Below are 13,385 nucleotides of genomic sequence, written 5' to 3'. Positions count from 1 at the left end.
ACATTTAGCCAGGCACTTAGGACACAACACTTTCTAAATTCAATCCCCTGTTTCTGTTGTAATAGCAAGAAATAATAGATGTAGTAATGCATGTATTCACAGTGAGTATTGTTTACGCCAACTTACTGTCATGTCACTGTGAAAAAAGAGTACTTTTCAGACCTGCTTGAATTGTTTGCTGCAATATTTTTATGAACCATAAATATTGTGACACATTTAGAGCTTTTATTTTATTTCTTTTTATATTGGTGTCACCATGTTATCATTAGAAGATGCAGCAGTGAATATAAATGTTTCTCTTGTTTTACTTAGTGAGCATTCTCAGTAATGGATTCTTCTGCAGTGACTAAACAGAGGTCGCGGTTCATCCAGCATTTTATTTAGCGGTGTATCGCTAAAGAGGAGGATGGTGTTGTGCTGTAATGGAAGGGTGATGAGGATTTTAAGGTTGGAGTGAGAATGCACAGAAGGAAACTGTCAGAGGTTAGCTGCTGTTGCTGTTGCTGCTGCTGCTGCTGCTGCTACTCACACCTACACACAGAATAAGCCAACAAACCTTGATTTCCTCCTACACAACAACTGCACATTAAGTCTGGACTCTATCCTGTGCATCACACACACTGACAAACATTTCCTCCTGTAATTAGCACATTTCCTCCCCTCCAAAAATTCAGGACCATCCACTGTAACCCAGTGACTCCCATTATCTGTGGGAAGTTAATTTGTTCATTTACACAGGATGACCTCCCGCATGTGTTGTCCGTGCACCGCCGAGCTCCCACGCCACTAACACTGTCCTCCGAACAACATTCTTTGATTTGTCTTCCTCTTTCCTTCTCGCTGCTCAACCCACTCTGTCCTGTTTATCTGCCTCTTCATCGCTCTCAGGCTCCCTTTTCAGCTGATGGAGCTTATTGTGGACAAATAGGCTTACAAGTGTCTCTATGGCAACGGCGGATCGTAAAGAGCTACATAAGCACTTCATCAGGGGCCATGATCCAACGGCTCCCATTGGAGATGGTGCCCCCAACCTCCTGCAACAAGTAAAGGCAGGCCAGAGAGGCTCCTGGGAGGAGGAGGGGAGAGCGAGAGGTGGCGATAATGCTGAGAGAGGATGGAAGAGGAGGCGAGAGAAAAACCATTTCTCCTCTCTTCTCTCTGCGTTTCATTCAGCCAGTCTCTTCGACATCCACCCAGCTCTTCTGCTTTCTGAGGACTTTTACTGTCCGGCTCTACGGTGATTTTATATCTTGTGGAGACCAAAGAAAACTTCAGAAACAAGGAAGAGGTAAGGCATTCTTTGAAGCAACAAGCTGGTTCAAAATAAAGGCTGAAAAAACTGACTTCAAGAAAGCATGTATTTTTTTTCTGGTATTCACGCCACTTATAAATAAGAAATCACTCAGATTTGGAGTCCTGAAAGAGAGCAGCAGACCAGTCTCCAATTCAGGGCTGAAAGGAGTGGTCAGTTTAAATGGTTGCTATTGACAGAGAAATTAATTGACAATGGCTGGAAATCCAGTGATCTTTTAGGTCATTTATTAACAAATATTACAAAAACAACCTGAGATTACAGGTCTTTCAATGCTTGGTTATTTTGTGGTTTTAGTTTATGTCATTTCTCTTTAAAAGACTCACCTATTTTTATTTTTATTTTTTCTGACTTTACTTCCTAGCAAGTTTAATATTTTGGACTTCTGATTAAAAAGAAGATGCTATCAGATTGTTTTGTGTTCAGATTACTTGATAGATTGAAAAATGCAGCCTTTATCCTTCCTGATGTAAAACATACTGATGCAGTGACTATTTTACTTGCTCCATTTTTAGGGGTTAAAGTGCTGGACACTTGGGGTCGAGGTATGGCTGTAATCTCACTCCATCGCTCTGTTGTGAAACCTTTTCTCAGCGCATGTTTTATTGTAGCCACAGCACCTGGAGGCGCATGTACAACTGATGTGGCCCAGAAGATACCTCCAGCATGTAAATAGATTAACCTACCATAAAAACACTGTGGTCAAGCATTAAAGGGGCTGGTCATGCTGAAAACAACAGCTATACTAGAAAAACCACTAAAAATGGGACTTAGATTTGTAAGCTTTAAAGCTGTGAATCGGAAACAGTGTTTTTCATTTAGAAAAAAAAGGTGCCAAAGTCCCATCATGTAAAATCAATGCTTTAAAATCCTGAATAATGACTCACGACACATGAATCAGTGGCCTGCACAGCTGTGCTTTTTAATACAAGCTAACAAAAGGCCCACTATTGATGGGCTTGAATAGAGATCCTTTGGAGCGGATATGACACCTGCAGAACAAAGAGCCGACGCAGCATGGTGGATGTTGTCTTTTTGAAAAATATGCAGATATCGAACACACTTCAGAGGATGCTTTGTTTTACAAAATGAATGTTCATTAAAACTCGTTGCAGGTCAACTCTGTGCTGTCTGTTATGTTTTATTGGTACCATTTTCAAACATCCACAGATTCTAATTAAACATTTCAAGCGTGTCTCTTTCTAAACACATTATTTATTTATTTATTTATCACTCGATTGAGAATAAGAATGTTATTTCCATCTGCTATAATTCAAGTTTGGCAGTGTGGCTCTGGGACAGCAGAAGCGAAAATGTTCACAGAGCAGAGCAGGCAACAGAGGTGGGTTGCAAAGTGGCTTGCAGATGTCCAGGAACTGGCAGGTTAATGCAGATTAAATAGCGCAACCTGTATTGCCAATTGGATGCATAAAAGAGCGTCAGCTGAGTCGTCAGCTGATGTGGGCTCAGTTCAGCTAATCTGGGATTAGGCTGATTTTGACTTTGTTCCCTGTTTGAATGAATGCTCTGTTCTCACAGACACAGCCTTTCAGAAATAAACTTGAAGTCTGGTTGTCATTTCCCCTCATCAGTGAACAGTGAAGGATGGCCATGGCCTCCTGGTTCAGCTGGAACGAGCCGTATTACCGGACTCCCCGCCGGGACCCGGCCGACGTGGTCACCGACACCCTGATGCTCGAGTTCAGCTGGCAGCTGAAGGAGTCTGAGAAGCAGCAGCGAGAGAGGGAGAACGAGTACCGACGCACAAAGACTGGGGTCGACTACAGCTGGCTAGCCAGCACGCCCCGGTCCACCTACAACATCAGTACAGGCGAGAGGCTTGGCCTGGAGGACCTCTGTGCCAAGGTGCCCCCATCCTGTTGTGGGCTGGTCATACTCAAGTAAGGTGATAGTGAGTAGGCGTGAGATGAAAATCACTATAGCAGTTTAGCAGCATACCATATTGTTTCCTTGTCGACAAAAATCTACTTTAATTTTGTTAAATGTGAAGACAGTTTGACTTCAGAGCTACTATCTCATGACTACTTATGAAATGAATGAGGATAGCTACAAGTTAGCTTCTATTCTCTAAGAAGAAGAAGAAGAAAAAAAGAACTCAGAGATTAAATTTATTGACACATTATTTAACACTGGATAATAATGACAGCACAATCACATACATTCACACAGTGCAATGAATAAATAAAGCTATTTAGCTAGCAAGCATGCTAACCTTAGCTTTATTTATTAGAAAAAGATTTGTGCTTCGAGTTGAAAGATAAGATCACCAATGTTGTAAGAATGTATTTAAATATATAATTGTATTTATTTTTTGTAACAATACCCATAACCAACATGGCAATGCTAACAAGCCAATGTGGTACAAAGTTTACTGCTATTTTGGTTTTGTGTGTTAGCACAGCGGTCTTCAACCTTTTTTGCACCACGGACCAGTTTATGTCCGACAATATTTTCACGGACTGGCCTGTAAGGTGCTGCGGATAAATAACAAAATAAAACCAGAACCGGTACCAAAAAAAGAAGATTTATTCATAACAGACAGTGGGGGAACAGCAACGATAAAAACCGATAAAACCCTAAAAAACATAAATTTCACACCCGAGCCTCAACTCTCTGCCGGTACCAAACGACTCACATGGCCCGGGGGGTTGGGGACTGCTGTGTTAGCATGCTTCCTAAGTACTAGAGGCTAAGTTGGATCTGGCCTTTTTTTTAATTTTTCCCGCTCAGGTATTTATAGACACACCCACTGGACACTTCATGCATTTAGAAAGGTAGACATGTTCAAGACAACCTGCTGAAGTTCAAATTGAGCATCAGAGTGGAGATATTTAAACTGGATAGACAAAATATCCAGTGAACGGCAGTTCAGAGGAGAATGATTGGACTTCAAGCTGATGGTTATGCAACCATGCTGAATACACCTTGTTATTCATCACGCTAAACCTTGAAGCAGGTGGGCTACAGCAGCAGAAGACCACATTGAGTGCCACTCCTGTCCTGATTTCTGGTACATTATTCAGATAGTAGGGTCAGAAAGCATAGTTTCATCTTTCCTTGTATCAGTGTTTAAACTCCTGGTGGTGTAATGCATGAGGCTTATTTTTTGGCACAGTTTAGACCCTTTAGTACCAACTGAGTATCATTTAAAATCCACACTGACCTGAGTATTGTCGCTGACTGTGTTGATTCCTTTTAAGACAACAAAATCTTTTGTGACAGTTTGAGACTACATTGCATCAACTAGGCACGAGGCACTCTGGTGGTCTTCAAAAACTTATAACAGGAATGGCTACTGGTCTGTGTCTGTAACCAACTATAACCCCTCCCTAATTCTGTTTGTGTTAACACTTTTACGAGACACACTTAAGCGTCTTCTTTGGCACAGACCAGGGGAAGGTTTTGTGAGGCAAACTGATAAGATGGCCAGCTTCTCCGTCATGGGCAGGGATAGCTCAGTAGGTAAAGTGGTCGCCCCATGATCGGAAGGTCGGCGGTTCGAATCCACTTAACGGCTACCCTGAGGTACCCCTGAGCAAGGTACCGTCCCTACACACTGCTCCCCGGGCGCCTGCTTAGTGGGCTGCCCACTGCTTCACTGAGTGAATGGGTCAAATGCAGAGAAAAACAAGTAATTTCCCCATGGGGATCAATAAAGTATCCATTATTATTATTATTATTTGACGCGTGACTTTAATGCTCTGGTGCATTCAAAGCCATTTAATCTCCGACAGAGACTTCCTGAACTCATCTTAGCGTCTGTTCGTAGAAAGCTGCAGAGGCTCCAGGTGCCTTGTTAGAGTTTAACAGCGTTAATGTGAGTAAGAGGTGAGGTGCTAAATGGTAAGTGGAAGTCACCAACACAGCAGGGACCAAGATTACCATGTTTTTACAATCTCAGTTTGCCTCATGTTGGCAAAGTACTCAGCTGTCTTACTATAAAGTGTATTTAACAAAGTAAAATTGCATTTATTCATCCATTTTTGTCCAGTTCAAGTTAGAAGGGAGACTGGGGCCTGTTCCAGCTGCCACAGGGCAACTGGGAGATCCCCCCGCCCCAAAATAAGTGTTGTTTTTTTTTTTTTTTAAACAAGCAGTTTTAGGTTAGATATTCTGTCTGGTGAGTCTGATTTCTGTGGAATTGTTAAAAGTGTCATCTTTAAATTTATATTAAACTTACTCAATTTCATACATAAAATGAAACTGATTGACTCTATTGGTAAAGTTGGTTAATTTTTAATCTGTTTTACAACCGAAAAGAAAAGTTTTGTGCCAGCCAAACACATTAATAACACGTTTTTGAACATCTTACCTTAGATAATACATTTAACTAGTATTTATTATAATTGAGTGAGATTACTAGGGTTGAGAAGTCAGCCCAGGATCATGACATATGAAGCCCTAAGGATGGATTTCCGTTTCTTTTAAAATTTCTTGCCAAACTAAATTGTATCCTTAATAGGAATATTTTACTGTATTTCTAAAATTCTATTTTTGGAATCATAAAAGCAACATCAGAGATGCTAAATCTGAGCTAGCATGAGTTGATCAAAAGGCCAATTATGAGTCAGTTTGAAGTACTTACTGAGCAACTGGTTCCCAGGTTTTCTATTTAAAGGTTTGTTAGGGCCTCAGGCACTTGTTGGCAGAGGAGGAACATTTGCCATCACGTGGATCCTCATCTGTTACAGGCAGGTTAAGATGGCTCTGAGCATTACATGTCATGGGACGTGTGAAAGATTTCATTTATCGAACGTACCGACAAAAGAAACACAGAATTTGCTAGTAGATAATGATGCTCATTAACTGACTGCAGTTCCAGCGTTAGTTCTGACCAGCATCCTTTTATCAGATCATTTGACCATAGTCGCTTTCACACGTGCACTTTACTTAAAAAAGAAAAGAAAAAAAAAGCAAAGCATATATATAGACAGTCCTGCTTTGAGGATCTCAAGTGATTCACAGCTAGAAGAGCAAGCAGGTGTTATAATGTGAGCACGTTTGTATTAAAAGGCATCTGCTGTCACTCCACTGGACTCATTAAGGACACAAGACAAAAAACCTAGGTTCCACCATTTGTTATCTCACAATGCTCAGATTTCATCTAATAAATCTGCTTGTTAGATAGTTGTGCGGGAAAATCCCAGCAGATTAGCAGTTTCTGAAATACTTAGACCAGTCTGTCTTGTAGCAAATCTCCTTTCTTTTGCCCCTTTTGATGTTCAGTTTGAGCTTCAGCAGGTCGTCTCTATGAAGTCTCCATTCCTAAATGCACTGAGCTGCTTCCGTGCGATTAGCTGATTTGATGTTTTTGTTTACAAGCATCTGAACCTAACAAGTATATAGAGGTGGGAAATGTGACTCTAAATGATTCAAACTTGTTGTATGAGTTAGTTAGAAGCTAATTGCTAATAATGTTCATATTTTTTAAATGAAAAACATTTTTAATGGCGTCTTTTTGTAGAAAGGGTGCACAAAACAACCAAAAGAAAAAAGCCAATTACAAAACCATCGCACTGACAACCACACAATCACTGTTTCATTTCTTTGCACAGGTTCAGGGAGGCCATGCAGGCCAATGAGCCCGAAGTGCATGAAGTTTCTGGTCTGTTTCGCTCTGTCCTCATGGAGGCTCTGGATCACCTGAAGGAGGAGCAGGAGGCGGAGCGACTTGCTCGCCAGTGGAACAACAAACGTGCCATGAGCGTTTCCCTCATGAACTTTAGATCGCGGATCAAGATCAACCCGTTTGGAAGCACAGTGGGCCTGACCACTGCTGCAGCTGAAGGGGCGGGTCTAAGCGACCTCAAAACCGTGTCAGAGGACGTGGAGAGAGGGATGGACAAGGACGAGAAGATGCAGAGAGTGTGGAGCATGCCTGACTTTAGATACAAAGGAACCGGCAGCAGTAAGATTGTTTGATGCGGGAGTTCACGGGACAGAGATGGTGATGATGATGATAATGACGTTTCAGTAGGACTAATGCTTTGTAGCAGTGTCCACTTTTGCACCAGGAGAGAGGATGAGTCCATCTGTCCGCCTGGTTTTACAGTACAGTACCAATCAGCATTTGACCCTGCTTTACTCTCTTATCTGAAGTGTCTTTTTTCTAGTTTATCATATTTTAAATATTTTTCCGTACTTGAAAGAATTTTCATGAGATTATCACTACTTGAAGTGATGCCTCTTTCATTTTGCAGAGATTTGGCATCTAAGCACTGAGGGCTTTTTAATGTAGCCTAATAGGGAAATTAATCTAATTTAAACTGCTGTTTATTGGGAGGAGAAACTTGGTGCTAGGTCAGACTACACAGGCAGGGCTGGGCTATAAATTTTGTTCATACAGTTTTTGTATAGAAGGAAAACAGTCTTAAAACAAATGACTTAATCCAATGAGAAGGTGAGTCACACGTTCCCTCCTGAACTGCACAGAAGGACCCAGGAACATAATTCATCATCCAAGGTCGGTGAACTGAAAGCTCTCTTCCTGTGCTCTTTATTTGCAAGAGGATGTTGGAGGGGAGGGGTTGGGGGAAGAGGAATTAATCATCAAAGGCTGTCAGATCAAAGTAAAAGCTTTGACGCACTTTAATTGCTGTTTCTGCTCCATTTGTCACCCACCATTATTCAGCAATACATAAAAGGTTTCATCCATCATCCATAAACATCTTGACATTATCTCCATACAAGAGGAACTGACAGTGTCTGTGTTTTTATATGTCAATACAATAAAAATAACTGATTTTGAAACATTGTTCATGAGAGAATAAATGGTTATGAATAAGACTTACTATAATAATTCAACAATACAGAGTCGATTCGCATTTTTAACATAATATACATGTTAAAAACTTATTTCAACACACAATCAGACTTGCACTTTTGCAACCGCAATTCTCATCAGCTACAAGCAGAAAATGAACGTACGAAACCTTTCTAAATGTAGAAAGACTGCTATGAATGGGGAAAGTAACTAAGAGCTGAAAGAAGAACAGCAAAGTCTGTTTTCAAATCTTTAAATCAGGTTTATTAAAAAAGAAAATCAGAGGGTGTGACTTGATCAGTCCTCTTTTTGTTGCTACGTGAGACTCCGACCAGGCTGCCGGTGGCTGAGATACACTGTGGGTAATGTTGGAGCCAGCTTCACACATGGAAGACACATATAGATCTAAGCCCATATCTTTTCTGAACCAATTACTGAATGAATTCTGTATTTTGTGAAATGGTATGTTGCGACCTAATTAGGGAGTTCTTTTTTTGAAAGAGATGACAAACTGCGAGCAAATCTGAGAAGTCAGAGGCAGGTGAGCAACTTTATTTCCATCTGGTGGACCACAGATGACCTTACCCAACTGCTTAATAATAACACCGCGTACATCATGAGCCTGCGGTGTGACTGCTTCTTGTTTTGCCCACAGAAATATCTCCTCCTGCACTCCGGCAACGTTGCTGCTGCCTCTCTGTGGCAACTCAATTTACAGTCATCTTTTCCTTCTCAGAAAACTCTGCTTTTATTTTTTCCTGAGATCTGCTGAGGTGTCTGGGCCTGACAAACAGGACCGGTGTTCACAGCGGGATTACAGGGTAGAGTTCAAGAACTCCAGAAGCTCTGCTCGATTTTTGTCTCGCTGTAAGAAAACAAAGCACACATAAGACAAGTGAAAAAAAAAAAACCAAACAAACAATCTATAAACTACAAAAAGGCACATCTGATTGCTTACCTGTTTGTCTTTCTTTGATTTCTTTACTTTCATCTTTATCTTCTTCCCTGAAATCATGCTGTATTTGCCCTTTTTCCTGTCCTTCAAATACTGAAAGAAAAACACATTTAATTTTAAAGAATCTTATCAGTTCAACTTCTAACTAATCCCAGGAAAATGCCAGACAGGCACTATCACATTCCAATATCAATGCAAACACAGACTGTACTCAAGACAACACTTGCAATTTGAAGAAATGCACCACAGCATGCCCCAGAAACAGCTCTTTGTTCTGTGATGCTTAACACAGCACTGGGTTTATTATGCATGGAAGCTGCACATGGCGTATGAGGATGGCAGGAAGTCAGGTACAGGAAAAGAATAAAGAATGAGGTCAATTTTCAAAATAAAAGCCAAGTTAAGGATGGAATAAAAATGTCGGAAAACGCGAAGATGCACACCCGCATTAACAGTATGAAGAAATATGGATCAAAACAATTAAAGAATAAAACGTTTGGGTGTTCTGACTTTAAAATGCCTGTCATATTAGCCAGGCTGGAGTCAGAACTCTTTAAAAACAAAGTTGTAAAATGAAGAATATTACCACCTATTATGGATGGCTTTGATATTAGAAGTCCTTTATGGTCTATAGGATTTTGGAGGGGACTTTATGGTGAGGCGAGCTTCATTTGGACAGGTGCTTGTGTGCTTTGTTATTCCCACCTCAAAGATGAGGAGGATGAGTAGAAATTGTTGCATGTTTTATTCTAAGAATAAAGATGAATAGACTTATTCTATAATTCATCTTTGGCCATTGTGAGAACACCTAATGATTAAAGTGCTAGTCCGTAATCTTAAAAATGAATCACTCTATTCTTCCTGTGAAAGAAATGTTTGCAAATGCATGAATATATTTACATGATATAATGCACCAATATAACACACTCGTCTAACAGAAACATGTAAAGGTTTTTGCTGAATGTTTTCCTACCTTGGAGATCTGCACAGGTCCTGAGCTGTCCTCCTCTCCTTTTGACTTCTTTTCTTTCTTACGTTTAGACCGTTTCTCTTTCTTCCCTTTCTAGAGAGAAAAGAAAAAAAGCATAATTCAGTTTTCTTGGGGCTTAAAAATTCTTTGGCAATATAAGCTAACAAATGAACAGTAAATTACTTTTTTATGTTTCTCCTTTCTCCTTTTCTTGGACTGTTTTCTGGATTTACTGCGAGAGTCTAACAGGAACAGAAATAACACACTAAGCTGAATCCAAACAGATATCAGCACTGTGATGAGAAACTTCAGGAAAAAAAAGACTCTTTAGATACATTTCAGACATTTAGTGCACACTTACCACTACTGCTAGAGCTGCTGCGACTTCGGCTGGATGACCGTGAAGAACCCGAAGATGACGATGAAGATGACGATGCAGACGAAGACGATGATGATGAGCTGGAAGAGGATGATGAGGAAGATCTGCTACGGCTGCGTTTCCGCCTCCTTTTTTCTCTTCCTGAAAAAAAAGGGGCAAAACAAAAATGTAATTACACAATAAACTAACGTAAGCCATATTTACAAAATTACAAATGCAGCCATTCATCATTTCCCTTGACTGACAGTGTCTGGAAGGTAGTATAATTGGTTACTAAGGTGTAATTTTGAATATGACATACACAAACATAGTTTGTACTCTGGTTTTTACTATTTTTAAGCATTTATATAGCTCTAGGTGCAGTGAAACATAAAGGAAATGTGTCCTGTTTTATTGTTTTTCTGCTAATGTGAACTCAGTCTTTTTTATGTATTTTTGCTGCTATATCTTCACAAAAAATGAAGACTTTCAGTCAAATTTTTAATAGATTTGGAGCGATATGTTGCATCTACTATTCTACTAGTAAACATAATAGGTAAACACTAATTTAACAGTCAGTTTTCCTTCTTCTCAGCAACAATCAGTCCACTCTTTGATCCCCAGTCACCAACATGAGACACTGTTTTACACTGTCGGCTGCTATAATTTCCCTTGAGATCAATTAAGTATCTATTCATTTATTTATCTATGTCCAGCCGTAACGTCACGTGTCTTCGGCTGTTAACTCTAATAAAAATAAATAAAATGAAAGCGCAACCGGTAAGCACTGGGGGGAAACTTGCCTGTGCTTCTGGATCTTTTCCTTTCATCCTTCCTGGAGCTGGAGGAGGTGGACACTCTACAGTCCGCTTCTGCCGACTGCAAACGCAGAGAAATCATTATTGCTTGTGTTGCGTGTGTGTATATGTGCGGGTTTTGTGTGTGACAAGAAACAGGTCACCCTTTAAAGCTCCTGGATAAGCTGGCAAAGCTACGAATAACAAAACCCCAAATAAATGGAAAAATACGGAGATATGGATATACAAAAACGTTGCACAGTGCTACGTTTACAGAGCTACAGCTAAAAAAAAAACCCGCTATAAGCTATTAAACCTGAGCTTTTGTACTCACCATAGCGACAGTTGGGTGCAGTTAAAATTATATTAATATTTTCTATCTACAAAAAATTTAAGAAGGCGTAAACTGTGAGTTTATAACCAGTTATCTCCGGTAAATTAGCACTAGTTAGCTACCTTAGGAAACATTTTGTATCCCATGATGCACCGGTACAAGCTACTTTCAAAACAAAGGCGCGAGAAGAACCGAAAGCTATCACAGCGCCCCCCAGTGGCGACAGAGATATTATTCATTGCAGAGTATTCGTACTGCTTGTGTTTGCTCGATGAAAACATACTACTATACTATTATATTTAAATAAAGAGAAGGAGTTTTGAATATAATTTAATCAATAAGTGGTCTAGAGAAAGCTTATGATAGGTTAACAAGAGAGGAACTGTGATGCTTCATTAGAAAACAGGAATGGCAGACAAGTATATTTTTATTCCTTGTCCTCCTCTCCCATATCTTGAGAGAGTGTTCCACATTTTAACAGGTCCTGTGGGAGATACATCTAAAATTCGCCTTTTTACGCAGTGTATGTGAAAAGAAGGCTTTTTATTCTAATTAGATGAATAAAATAAAATCAAGAAAATGCTATGTGCACTAAAGAAGGTTGCAAGCTACAGCTTTGCAGATTTTGATGAATATCATTGAAAATCTTTGGTCATTTTTTCTCCTGCTAGACATGTATTTCAATTTTGCACAGGAGAAAATATAATGTGAATTGACATAATATGTCTGAGTCATAATTTGTTTAAAACAGGTATGCCAAACTACCAAGACTGTTACCAGTGAGAAAAGCAGCTATATTCGAATACAGCAACTATCACAAGTGATAAATGAGAATAAACTTGACCTTCTTTTATCATATTATTATTATTATTATTATTATTATTATTATTATTATTATTATTATTATTATTATTATTATTATTATTATATTTCCTTAGTAAGAATGTTAAAAAAGTTGCATTCTATATTATATATTTCACAACATCCCAGCATTGTGAACGTGTCTCTCTTTGTCCCACACAAACGCTGTGTTCATCCCACACTGCATGAGGACAGCAACGCAGTGGTGAGATGTGCAGTAGGAGTAACATATGGGTTCAAGGTGGAGGTGTGATTGCATCAAAAATCGGCTCTGAATCCCTTTTTGTTTGCAGTGGTGATAGACAGGGTGACAGATGAGGTCAGGCAGGAGACGACACTGTGATCTATAGTGAGAGTACAAAGTAGTTGGAAGAAAGCCTGGAGAGGTGGACTTATGCTCTGTAGAGAAGAGCAATGAAAGTCAGAAGAAGTGAGATAGAATGCGTGCGTGAATGGGAAGGTGAAGAAGAAAGGAGGAGTAAGAGCGAAGGTGGATGAATTTAAATACCTGGGGTCAACCATCCCAAGCAAGAAGAGCACGCAGACATTGTGGAGTAGGTGGAGATGAGTATTAGTAGTGATTTGCAAAAGAAGGATAGTGGCAGGAGTGAAGGGGAAGTTTCATAAAAAGTGAGACCTGCTATGATAGTTGGTTTGGAGGTGGTGGCGCTAACAAAGACACACGTAGAGGGTTTTGTGTGACAGAGGAAGGTACTATGGATAAGGTGAGATTGAAGAAGATGATCTTCTTCTGTGACCCCTAATAAAAATTTCCATGCATTTATTTTCAGATGTTTGTTTGTTTAGTTGTCTCTAATACGAATAATTCAGCTCATGTAGTGGGCTCTGCAGAGCTCATGTATATTGTGTGTATTGCAGGTCCAGTGATGAGTGATGGATGTCTGAACAAAATTTCATGGCGATCCATCAAAGAAATCAATAAGAAACGGAGAAATTGCAGTTATAATTGAGCCATGCACCCATCGAAGAGTCAGATTATGCACTGATGTCATT

At 39.8% G+C, this 13,385-nt stretch overlaps 2 protein-coding genes across 3 annotated transcripts; one reads left to right on the top strand and one right to left on the bottom strand.

Annotated features, from left to right (window-relative positions):
- Window positions 1-261: 261 nt before the first annotated feature.
- Window positions 262-8,083, top strand: rd3 (retinal degeneration 3, GUCY2D regulator). Its single transcript, XM_026142708.1, has 3 exons — window positions 262-1,288; window positions 2,905-3,213; window positions 6,889-8,083. The coding sequence occupies exons 2-3, from the start codon at window positions 2,918-2,920 to the stop codon at window positions 7,253-7,255; spliced, it is 663 nt and encodes a 220-aa protein (XP_025998493.1). The 5' UTR covers window positions 262-1,288; window positions 2,905-2,917; the 3' UTR covers window positions 7,256-8,083.
- Window positions 8,062-11,695, bottom strand: LOC113006635 (protein FAM133). 2 transcript variants are annotated; one of them, XM_026142709.1, is made up of 7 exons: window positions 11,633-11,695; window positions 11,183-11,258; window positions 10,383-10,541; window positions 10,205-10,263; window positions 10,025-10,114; window positions 9,055-9,144; window positions 8,062-8,961 (listed from the first exon to the last, which is right to left on the bottom strand). In XM_026142709.1, exons 1-7 carry the CDS (start codon window positions 11,654-11,656, stop codon window positions 8,911-8,913), a joined length of 549 nt encoding a protein of 182 aa, XP_025998494.1. In that variant the 5' UTR covers window positions 11,657-11,695; the 3' UTR covers window positions 8,062-8,910. The 2 variants fall into 2 exon arrangements, with proteins under 2 accessions (XP_025998494.1, XP_025998495.1); XM_026142710.1 differs by having other exon boundaries at window positions 11,511-11,685.
- Between the last annotated feature and the right edge of the window lie 1,690 nt (window positions 11,696-13,385).

The sequence above is a fragment of the Astatotilapia calliptera genome, chromosome 15 (assembly GCF_900246225.1).
Source record: "Astatotilapia calliptera chromosome 15, fAstCal1.2, whole genome shotgun sequence".
NCBI lineage: Eukaryota > Metazoa > Chordata > Actinopteri > Cichliformes > Cichlidae > Astatotilapia > Astatotilapia calliptera.
This window is presented reverse-complemented; position numbering and strand designations above follow the sequence as displayed.